The sequence below is a fragment of the Adiantum capillus-veneris genome, chromosome 4 (genome assembly GCF_014529385.1).
Source record: "Adiantum capillus-veneris isolate H3 chromosome 4, ASM1452938v2, whole genome shotgun sequence".
NCBI classification, from domain to species: domain Eukaryota; kingdom Viridiplantae; phylum Streptophyta; class Polypodiopsida; order Polypodiales; family Pteridaceae; genus Adiantum; species Adiantum capillus-veneris.
The window spans coordinates 151,568,136-151,580,503 of record NC_140934.1 but is presented as its reverse complement, the minus strand read 5'-3'; the positions used below and the strand labels follow the sequence as shown (position 1 = coordinate 151,580,503).

At 43.8% G+C, this 12,368-nt stretch overlaps 1 protein-coding gene across 3 annotated transcripts in view; it reads left to right on the top strand.

The window, feature by feature from the left end:
• Positions 1–1,408: 1,408 nt before the first annotated feature.
• Positions 1,409–12,368, top strand: part of LOC147460169 (AP-1 complex subunit gamma-2-like) — a 76,107-nt gene continuing 65,147 nt past the window's right edge. For 2 of the 3 annotated variants that reach the window (XM_086511273.1, XM_086511274.1), the window contains exon 1: positions 1,410–1,609. In XM_086511273.1, the coding sequence (XP_086367399.1) occupies positions 1,593–1,609 (17 nt within the window). In that variant the 5' untranslated portion in view covers positions 1,410–1,592. Of the gene's footprint in view, positions 1,610–12,368 lie in introns of all 3 variants that reach the window. The other variant, XM_086511272.1, reaches the window with a different exon arrangement.

The window sequence follows — 12,368 nt, the reverse complement described above, 5'->3', positions numbered from 1 at the left end:
GCTGCTTGAAGTCTGCAATTTGGGGTTTCATTATGGTTGTACAAACTAGTGTTCAGACACTAGAGCGAGGAGTTATTGGTCAAAAGGGCATAGGAAAAGTTTTGTTCCTTTGATAAATTTGGTTGTTTTTTAAAGCTTCGGAGGTAGTCTACCCACAGATTCAATGAGGATGATGTGATACATCTCGTATATTTTCCTTTGTCTTTTGATTCAAGCAGTTCGAGCTGCCCAAAAGCTCGCTCTTTGCTTAGAATTTCAAAATTTGAGCTCTCAAGTTTGAGCCCTTCCGGCCCAGTGTTGATTAGCGACCATGATTTCCCCTTTTTGAGAGTAGCCTTGCTCCCAACAAGGACGAGGTGGTACCCCTTGGGTACCCTTGCATGAGTAAGGGGTGTTTGAGAGGAGGCCGTGGGGAGCATTTCATGACACTACGGGGCCACCATTGGAGCCTTCTATCGATTGCTTTGAGTCTCTCTCTCTCTCTCTCTCTCTCTCTCTCTCTCTCTCTCTCTCTTCGTAATGTGTGCTCTTGCCATATCAATGTGAGAGACTTGGGTATGACATATGAGTCTCCACCCATCCTATTCGTATATAACATTGCTATGTCGGGCGCCCCTTGCTGATATACCATGTGGTATCTTTGCCCTGGCCCTTGTCCTCACAAGTGGAAAAAGACCAAGAAGTTTTTGGCAACATAGATTAGATTACCTACACGATTAACTTTCTAGGTCATGGAAAACTCTAAGTGAAGGTTGTAAATCTAGTTAACATAGACTTGGGGTTTAAACAAGCAATAGAACTATTCAAGTGGGATGGCTCACCTTATGTTCCGATGGAAAAAATATATGCAACTACTCATGCTATAGCATGCCAAAGTTGTCAAAGTCATGAGAATAACGAGAAAAATAAAAAGTAGCAACAATGTAGTTTGTGAAAAAATGTTGCTGCAGTTGTGCACAAGTTTTGTGCCAGTAATATAATGATACATAAAGCAAAGAGTTTACTCAAAGCTAGAGGGAAATGCTCATAAGAAATTGTAAAAGGGTACTTTCTAGTCCTGGGGTGGGTTCACAAATCATTTTTTTAATGCTTCAAAAGTAGAATTTTCATGCTCAACATGTGTTGTGTATGCACACACAAATTAGTTTTCAATGGTCTGTGTTATCATATTGTGCAATAGTTAAGCATGCAGTACTTTAGACTCATTTCGGTTTAACATCTACTTGTATCCAATTCCAAGTTGAACGTTATCTAGATATATAAACTTTTCATCAAGCGATCGAATCAACTAGCATGCATAGACCAACCTAGAAGAACTCCCCTCCCCCCCAAAAAAAAAACCCACACACATAGAGTTGTCCGGTTATGTGTGAAACCATTGATCACCCAAGCAGCATTTCCTAACGCGAGTAGGCCTAAAAGAAAAACAGTCCAGTCCATCTTCACCAGTTGCGGGGCTTGGACATCAATTTGTATACTGGATCTAAGCTCTCTCCCTGTGAAGGAGATCGAGGTGAAGATCGCCAAAGCCATTTTCATCCTTTCTTCTGCTGATCTTCGCGGGATAGGTCCTCTGATCGCGCTTGCAGATCATGGGGACCAGATTAAGGTAAGATTGACTATGTCTTCTCGATTTCAAAGGTAGCACTCATCAGAGTGGAGAAGAAAGCGATCCCGATTGAGTACTCTTAATTTATATGAGATCACGTTCAAAGAAATCATTGCAGTCATGTGAACATCTGTTTCAACTTTTCTGTTCGGTCAACTGCCTTGACATGCATTCCTATCCATTTCTGATGATTGTGTCAGTTCATTGAACACTTAAAAGCTGCATTTGTAGAAACTACCTTGGCGGTTTTGAAATCTTTGTGGGCTGATTAGGCATTAAAATGAAAGAGGACATTTCAGGGGATTATTTAAAGCGTTGATTTTTAGTGCAAACCTGACTCTACTTTTCAGTAGATTTTATACCCCATGCTACGGATTGGTTGCTTGGAACATGTTGAAGTCTATTGTTTGTTACCTGGAATTTTTTTGGACATGGGTGCATATGAAGACCTTACTTTTATAGTGACCGTTGATATTTGATGCCCAAAGTCCTGTGAAACAATTCTGAAACTTAGGCAGATTCTATTGCTTTCCTCATTGATTTGTACCAGAGCTTGATTGATTATGGTGCTAACTGAGTAGGGTGCAGCTATAGTCATACAACACAACGGCAATAGAGTTCTATGATTAATCGAGATAAATCGTCCAGGGTTTTGAATGCAACTAGATCTGGCATTGTCTTGGCATATTCCATCATTTGCTATATCTTGTTTGTGTTTTATTATATACACTTAGTTCATTTGTTTGGCAGAAATATTATGAACGAAAGGATTAGGCAAATCCACACATGTAGGTGTGTTTTGTTCTGTCGAGGCAGCTTGTGGTTACTATTGCCTTCTAGACTACAATCTTGAGTTAACAACTCTAGACTTCACCAATATTCATCCAGGTTTATTTCGTTTAAATTTTGTGAAGCTCGTCAAACTAGAGCTTCTGGAACTCCTTGCTATACATGCTGCTATAAGTTAGAACAATGCAAAAAATCCTTTGTTTTGTTGAAGTGGCTGTAGCCTTTGGATCCAAGGGACTATCTACCTTCCCTTAGGGGCACCATGATTGCAATTTTGCACTCTCAATATATGACGGTCATATTTCTACTCATTATGTTAGAGGTGGCTTTAGCCTTTGGATCGAGGTGACTATCTACCTCCCCTTAGACGCACCACAATTGCAATTTTGCATATGAAGTATATGATTGTATGGTTCTATCCCAATTGGTTGATTTGAGTGAGAGGAGTGAAACCGGCCCGTAGGGTGGTAGACTTTGGCTTTCACCCGAAACTTAACTTTAGACTTTAGGACACAGAGAAACTTTGCAAATAAGAACCTGCAACGGGAATTGACACTTCAAACACACACGGCTTGGAAGCTAGAGTACTACCAAGCAGACGTCGACACCTGTTGGCCCCAAAGACTGGCGCCCCTTTTGGTATTTCTTTATTGCATTCAAAGAGGGAATAGAACTTGCAATTTCCTACGAGCCGTCCCGCATAATCCGGGCTGAAAACGACCAGCCCAATTTTGGCAACATGACTTTACTAGGACGCTTCATAGACAGTAGCCCCACGCAGAAAGCGACTTTTCAAAACCTGGTGAGAATCTGCAGCACGCTGAATTCGTTGTTTTCTGCCCTAAAAACGCGCCAGATCACCTGCACAACGGTCCCCTCGCGTCCCTAGACCTCCTGTGGGTATTAGGGACCGTTTAGGCCGAAACCCTAAACCTGCAAAAATACACAGCAAGCTATATTTCCCTGTTTTGGGCTCCGGCAAGCCGATCGCATCCGTAGCAAGTCCACGAGCTCCCGCAGCTGTAGGGCTACTTGCCCTTTGAATCGGATGAGATTTCCCGCGTGAAATCTTTATGAATTCAACTGTACCTACGGGGGATTATCAACTTGTCACGTGACACATCCCAACCCTATGTGTCCGTGGACAAGCTACACCACAGCAGGGTCCAGTCAGTCCAGTTAAGTCTAGATAGCAGTGATCTGGCACTTTTGTGAGTCTATTCGTAGACCGTGCATGCCTAGTCACTTAGCATAGATGCATATCCTCCGGTTGCACACAGCATGATCATCGGAATTCCCATCAGAATCCATTAGCATCAGTTAGGGGAATTTTCCAGTGCATTTAGCCTATTTTCCTATTTTTGGTTATTTTCACTTAATATTTTTGAGTGACTTTCCTACAAACGTAGGTAGGGCAATTTTGCTAAGTTAATATATAAGCAAACCCAAGTTAGCACTTTCTGGCAGAAGAGGTAACAGGAGCTTCCCGCTCAACAGGTCACTTCTCAGCAGTATCCCCCAGAGCCTAGCGTTTTGGATAAAGACCCCCGCCGGCGAGTCCTCTTGCAGTACCGCGGCAACACCAGATCCCCCGCATCTTTCCCCCCTTGCATCATGGCCAAGACCACCAGCCTTGTAGCGTTTTTGATCGCAAGACATCAGCCCCAACCAGCGTTTTTACTAACGCTAGGGATTATTGCAAGTTCAACGATTTTTCAGCTATGCACTAACGCCAACAGATCTGCAACATTCAGCGTTTTGGATCAGCAGCCCCAGCGTTTTTGATCTGCAAAATCAGCATTGAAAAACAGAGATTTTCAGCATATAGAACCATAGCAGATCAGCCCCCATTCAGTTGCAGATGATCCCCCAAGTTCAGCCTCGAAAAACGCAGCCAAAACAGTCATTTTCAGCCATCGAAACAGTCCCCGAATTCAGTGATTAGAAGCCTACAGATTTCAGCCATCGAGTCGTCGTCGTCACCACCGTCGTCGTCATCGGCATAGTCCCATTGAATCAGTCCATTGCATACGCATTGTACACCTTGTGCAATCAAAGAATAGACCACTCTCGCCGACGAGAGTGGGGCCTTTGGAGGAGGGTTTTACAACCCCTCGGTGTCGTATCTCTTCTCTCTCCTTCTCTTTGTCTCTTTCACTTGCAGGCACAATCCACTCACTTTGTTCGTGACCACAGCACTCGCCATAAGACGGAAAGCTCTCTCTTTCCCTAAGAACTAAAAGGAACCTTGAGCAATAAAGATCACTAATCTTGAGAAAATACAACATTCATTCTGCTGCACCTTACACAACTAGCTAATCCAGTACTTGTGCAAGAGGCTCTTGTCTCAGCAATCGCGCATGAACCCACACATCTGTACATACAGATGAAAAGCCCTCGAGCGGGGCATCACGTTTCTGTATTCAAAAGGGGAGAGGTGCGCAAGAGCAGAATCTTAGCGCTACATAGTGCAATGGAGGAGGCAAGCTTCCATTAAAGCTTCATCACCTGCACCAACTACTCACACACACACATTGTAAGTCAGTGAGAGAGAAAAGCAGCCCATATCGGCCCAAATCGATTTGTGGCGCCCAAAACTGGCTGAGGTGGCAGTGATTTGACTTCTGTAGCTTCGGATGCTGCGTAGTGTCCACTATGCCTCTTTTTGGGAGGTGTTTGAAATAGTTCAAACTTTCTCTTTGAGTTACTTATAAGCGTAGCGAGGGGGCCTAAATGACTTTGAATTGAGCCTAGACACCCTTTTACTGCTCAAATTCTAGTGCCGGTCGGCCCGACCAACTGGTAGCGACTAGGCCTTCCCCTCTGTAGTGAAACTCTCGGCCATTGGTCGTTTCACACTGGCCACACAACGTCCGGCCATTTGTAACTTCAAATAGAGGGTCCCAAAAATTAAATAAAAATCATCGGAAAGAAACCAACAACTAAGGTTAGTAGTTGTCACGTCCTCGTGACATACCCCCCTCTTGAAGTGGCAAACGTCCTCGATTGCATGCCATTTATACATGCCATTGATGATCTTGTGTTGTTAGCACGCTTTTATCATCGCATGTACCCTCAAGAAAGGTCATAACACATAGATACAAATGACTTAATGAGACCTTCATACTTTTGTCATTTCCATCTATGATAGAAATGAGCATAATACCTTTGACACTCGAAGAGTGATGCACACGTCTGATGTGCTAGCTTCATCATTACCCTCCTTTGCACACGTTGGATTGGGGCATACGTAGGCTGTAACCCAAAGGCCTCAAGTTAAAGCTGCAATACATTTGGTGACTCTTGACAGTTCATGCTCTTCCATCCACTTTGCATCCATAGGTGGATAGTTCTTGAACTTCACCAAATATCGTCTTGCAACCTGTCCCTTAACTTTTCTTCCTTTATTTGCCAAAATCTGCTCAGGTACCAAGATCTCATCAAGTTCATCGACTTTTGGCTGATCTTCCTGTGCCATATCTTCTGGCACATCATCCACAAAGTGTTTTAGAAGACTCACGTGAAACGGATTATGAATCTTCCAAGTGTCAGGCAATTTCAGCCTATAAGCAACATCGCTGATCTTATCAAGCACTTGAAAAGGCCCATAGTAACACATGCTGAGCTTCGGATGTCACAAACTGATGACGTGGCTGCCCAATGCACACACACACACCCCTGTGGCGGGCTGAATTGGTGGCTGGTTGCGACACTGCTGACGTGGCACTATACTCCCGGAAATTGCGGCGCAGTCTGTGGAAGTGCCACGCTGGTCACGCTGGTTGCTTTTGGCTACGCACTTGAGAGAGAGAGAGAGAGAGAGAGAGAGAGAGAGAGAGAGAGAGAGAGAGAGAGAGAGAGAGAGAGAGAGCGAGCCCTGGTTGCCTTATTTTACGCAATTGAGGGAGAGAGAAAGAAACCCGTTTTGATTTATTTTTTAAGGGAAGATTTTTATGGCAAGCTTTTAAAAGAGGCTTTTGGGGCTTTGCTTTTGGCATCCCTTTTACTCTTTAAATAAGCTGGCAGGAGCCTCATAACTCATGAGCATCTGGACGCAGAGTCTAAGTACGAGCGCCTGCCCGCACTCTTGTACTTGTGAACACAGATTAATACAAAAAGAAATACCGAAAGGGGCGCCATTCTTTGGAGCCAATATCTCTAGGCACGGAACTCCGCCGGGCCAGCGTCGAATCAATTGTGAACTGTGAACTATTTTGAAGTGGTTATTTGTGCTGTCGCGGTAGATTCTTGACTTGGAGTGTCTAAGTCTGTTACATTGGTATCAGAGCACGGCCTACGGGAAATCAGATCCCTAAATTTTTTTCCGCGGCACCTATGGCTTCAGGCAAAGGTCAGTTGACTCCCTTTGCATCAGGAGATGCGGGAAGGGATTACAACGAAGATTTAGACAAGGAGTATAACCCGCCTCAACCTACTTAGGCGGAGCTTCGAGAGATGGAATGTCAACGATTGATCGTTGACGCAATAAAGATGATGCTCAATTTTGCGAAGGATTCAAAATTTGCAGAATATATGAGCGAGACTTCTTTCGAGGAGGTGCACACGCAGTGGCAGAAAACCACAAAACTACTCCAAAAACCCGCTCTCAAGAAACCTCCTACTCCCGTATACATAGAAGGAATTAGAAGAGGTGGTGGATGCACGAATTGCCCAGCTTTTTGATGCGCAAACAAATTTAAAAAGCACGACAAAAAGCAGAAGAAAGGCACTGACTTCCCGGGTTATTTGGGTCATCAGTCTACTTTTGAAAAGGCAAAGAAATAGAAGAAGCGTGTTCGATTTGAAGGAGTATCCTGTTCTTCTTCTTCTTCTTCTGACAGCTCTTCTAGCTCATCTGACTCGAGCGAAGAAGACAGAAAGGGCAAAAAGCGAAGCAAAAAGCAACGCTTCGGAAAGGGCAAGAAAAAGGCAAAGAAGTCTAAATCTCGCCCCGTGGTTGATAGTTCTACAGAGTACTCGTCTAGTTCGGACTCGGATGACAACAACTTTTATGCAAAGAAGAAGAATTTTTATAAAGCCAACCAGTATGATTTTCAAGAAGACAAAAGCAAGAATGTTCGAGAGTTTAAGGAAGGTGGACAATCAATTAAATTTGACACGTTTTCTGGTTATAGAGATGCTTCGAAGGCTTTGTCTTTTGTACAACAGTTTGACATCGCTTTCGCGGGAGGGCGTTACTCCGAGCACTCTTAAGATTCGAAGAGCTGCCTCTTACTTTAAGGGGAATGCTCGAACTTGGTGGTCCATGCTTCTATTAAACAAGACTGTGCCGGTCAAATGGCTGAAATTCAAGAGGCTTTTTATTTCTTCTTGGCTAACTCGAGAGTATGAACGTGTTATACGAACTGCGTGGAACCATCTTCGGATGACCAAGAAAGATATAGTGGATGCTTATTGCGAGAGATTCTGGAGATCTTTTCTACCTGCCTCTTCGTTCAAGAAGATCTCGTTCAAGGAACAAATTGAGCGGCTTACCTCGGGTCTTCCTGCAGAGATCCGAGATCACTTTTTGGAACAGAAGTCAGCTTCCATTCAGGAGTTGATGAGTCATGCAAAACCTGGTTTTGCCATTCACTCTGGTAGTTTGACCTACTGGCACAACTAGGAGCGCATAACAATATAAAATATACTCGGATAAATAGAATTTATCACTTAATACTGAAGCCGAGAAATAAATAGAGAGAGAGAGAGAGTGAGAAGATCGACACAGTACTGGGGACCAGAAGATGGGCTGGTCCCCCCCCTTAAAGAGAATCCTTTATTAGGGAGAATCTTTTTACAAGCACAAGAACCGGAGAAAACCCCTCCGTTCTAATTCTCTGACTCGATGGTCGTTCCTTCCCGTAAGGGAAATCCGAGAGACGAGCTCTCAATCCTTTTTCCGTCTGTACTCGGAGTCGAGACTCCTCAGACAATTTTCGAATTCCGTTCCCGGAATTCCCAAGCGTAGGCCGAAGCCTTTTTGCTTCTCCTTCGCGATGAAGTACTTGCAAACACACGCAAACACTCGACAACAATTTGTATGGCGAATCCACAATATATACCTGTCGCTCTTGCGTGGGAAAAGCGACTTCCGTGCTTCGTAGTCTCGCGATCTCTTGCGTTATCTAGCGGCAGAGTTTTCTCTTGCTGGCGTTGGTAACCCCCTTTCAGTGAGGATATGTGGTGCTCTTATAGCTCCTTGACCACGGCACGAATAGCTGCTCGCGTAGAGATCGCGGCCGTTTTTTTTTCTTTTTCCCAAATGGCTACCCACTTAATAAGTGGGCGGTCGGCATATTTTAAAATTGGTCTGATCCTGCCCAAAAACTCAATAAAACCTTATAAGTTAAAAACAATGCCGTTCACAACACTTCCCAGGCGTCCCTGGATGCAACCACATGCACAAATGCAATGCATACATAGATTCCTCGCGGGAAAGCGTTTGCTCTTCCCGGAAAACTCGTTAAAATATTCCGCTTTTTAAGAAAAGCTTTTCAAAACCCATCTTTCTTCTTGTGCTTGCGTCTTTACGTGTATTCCTCTTTTTGAATTCGGATTTCCTCTCGACTATGGATATCCCCTTTCCGATGCACCCATCACCCACCTTGTGACGCATTAGGAATACCCATCACCTAGTCCTTTCCTACCGAACTTACGGTACAGTCTTCTTCACGATGCTCTATCACCCATCCTATGACGCATCAGAGATGTCCGTTCCCGGATGGTCGGATACTTCTTTCCGATGCTTCCTGTCACCCATCCGATGTGACGCATCAGAAGTACCCGTTATTAGTGGCCTTACAGATATTCCGGTTCACAGTGCTTCCGTCATTACTTTGAATGACGCACTAGGAATACTTTGTACTCGGATGTCTCCGGTGAGAAAAACCCTTTCACTTAAAATTCCAATAATTCATTTAGAATTATTTTTCCTGTTGTTCCAAGCGAGAAAACCCTCTCACTTATAAATTCAATAATTTATTTAGAATGATTTTTCTGTCAGATAAAGCCAATTTAGCAACATCCCTCTCACTTATAAACAGCTGTTCTCAATTGTAGAGGTCCAACTGAACTGCCGGGGAGAAACCGGAAAGATTCCAAACCTTGCTCATTAGTGAGTTGAGCTAGTCCTTTCTCAAAAGAGAACTTAAAAATTAAATTAAACAATAATTCAATAATTCAATACTTACCTTACCGGTTCATGTCTGTCCTCTAGTACCTTGAGGATATCCTTCACCATTCATCAAACTTACGAGCCATGTAAGAACTCGTCATTCGCGTCTTTTCGAGAATCTGTTAACTCAATTCAACCTTCTCAATCCCGAGAAGAATAATCCTCCTAAAAATCAATTTAGGTCTATGTCCTTGCGCATAACCTTGCGCTATTACCACAACCAAAAGTTGCTACTGTAATGGTAAAAGCACATAGCGTACTCAATGATCAACGACCATCAGAAAACCTCTTCTCCGTAGAGAAACTCAAATTCCTTCTACCGAACACATCTCAAATAGAGATTCTCGTGTCAGAATATCCTTGCGCGCAAAAAGGAGCTCAAGAGAGTATAACAAACTCTCATCCAATTCCTTGCAATAGGTTTGGATCGTCGTGCGTTATCCATGTACCCAAAGGTGTACATAATTCTTAAGCCGAGAGTTTTGGTGAACCTGGGAAATTACCTTCCCTTCATAAGATCCTTAGAGCGAAGACGCTCAACTTGACGATCCCTTGGCTCGATCTTAGAGCAAAACCCGCTCATCAAATAATCTAGGATTTCAATCCTTGGATCCTCGAGCACAGGTCGTAGTCGTCACTTGTTCCTTCCCTCGTAAAGAGAGTGTTCATTCACTTGTGCGAAAAGCACTACCATGTCTTCCCTGACCGGGTAGGGGGTGTTGGTTCATAAGCTTAGTGAAAGCTTTTCTTGGTTGAAAGCTTGGAATGGTTCCTTCCTTTCTGCCGTCCTACCCGCAATAGCAGGTAATGTGTTTGTGAACTACCGGATACGAGATCAATAGTTGACCTTCCGGATGGTTGAGCAAACCAATTCATCTCTGAAAACAATGTTTCAAATTGATCCTACTCTCATAAATACTCGAGAGTGATTGTCTTGGTTAGACACATGCATATCTCGTGCATAAAAGCAATACGCATGTTATGAGTTCCTCAAAGATTTAACTTTGATCAAAGACCTGCCCTCTCACTTAAAGTTTGAGGGTCAAAAACTCAGGAGTTAGATTGAATTCCCTTACTCCAAACTTCCGGATAGCAATGTATCTTTCGAGGAGAGGTAACAAAAATTCGTTGTTTCTGTGTTCAATGGTTCTCGTCCCACTGTGGGGATTGTATTCTATGTACATCAAGGTGTACACTTTAAGCTTTTATTGCTGACTCCACCATCTGCTGCAAAGTATCTTGCAGATGGGTTTACAAAATTCGGGCAAAAGTCCTTCGTTAAATTTGTTCATCTTTCCTTCCTCAGAGATGATCGAGAATGGAGCTACCTTGGCAAGAGTGAACCACTACTTGCTTTGACTCGCTCGTGTTCCTATTGGGCAAACCAATCCCAATCTTCTTGAATGCCTTCCTCAAAGTGTAGAGGAAAAAAATTTGTCCGAAAATTCAGCCTTGAATTGAATCCAAGTCTTGTTGTAAGTTCCTTGCAAAGCTTTGGTATACCACCAAGTACTTGCAATCCCCCTTGAGGTGTTTGGTCACATGCCTCACCTTCGACGCTTTTCAGCAATTGCCGCTTGCAAAGGCAACTTCAAACGATCGAATGAAAGCGTTAGCTTTTTGGACATCTTCCCATCCATCAAAAGTATCAAACTTGACCGGAGTGTTCTGAGGTCTAAAGACCTTCTTCATATCCTTCCTGGAATGACGGGATTTCTTGGCTATGGTTATGGATTGATGTTCATGGATATTTTCTGGATTCTGAAGGATCTTGAGCATTCCGCTCCTAGGATTCTCTAGGTTCTTGAGCATCATGCTCTTGTCGCCTTCTCAGAGAATCCCAAGTCTTGTGTCGACTTCTTGCAGAGAGAATTTTTTTTTTTCCCAACTCCGCGAGCTTTTCCTACAGGACTTAGGTTTCCGCCTGCTTACTTCTCTCTTGGCTTGTCATGGCTTCTTCCCGTATCTTCCCAGAGTCGTCCTCCTTTACAGAGAAAGAGAGGAGATCATGCTTGTTAGGTGCACCGGAATGAATGTTGTATTTTCTCAGGATTAGTGATCTTTATTGCTCAAGGTTCCTTTTAGTTCTTAGGGAAAGAGAGAGCTTTCCGTCTGTAGAGTGCTGTGGTCACGAACAAAGTGAGTGGATATTGTGCGTTCAAGTGAATGAGACTGAGAGAAGGAGAGAGAAGAGATACGACAACCGAGAGTTTGTAAAACCCTCCTCCGAAGGCCCCACTCTCGTCGGCGAGAGTGGTCTATTCTTTGATTGCACAAAGGTGTACAATGCGTATGCAATGGACTATGCAACTTGGTCTATGCCGACGACGACGACGACGACGATGGCTGAAATCTGGGATCTTCTAATCGCTGAATTTCCGGACTGTTTCGGTGGCTGAAAATGACTGTTTTGGCTGCGTTTTCTTGGCTGAAAATGAGGTTTCTAAGGGCTGAAAACTGATGGTCTTTACGGGCTGAATCTGCTACACTTTAGGTAAATAATGCCGGTCTTAATTTGCTGCTGAAATCCAAAAACGCCAGGGGCTGAAATTGGTCCTTCTGTCGCCGGGGTTTTGCAAATGCAAAAACGCTAGGCTGATTTGCTGGGTCGTGATGACGTCGGGGCTGATCTGCTGTGCACAAATCGCCAAGGCTGATCTGATGCAAAAAATGCTAGGTCTTCTGTGGAGAAAACGCCAGAGTAGTCGCGAGGGTTGGTCTTGCTGAGAAGTTGCCTGTTGAGCAAGGTGCTCCTGTTGCCTCTTCTGCCAATTACTGCTAACTTGGGTTTGC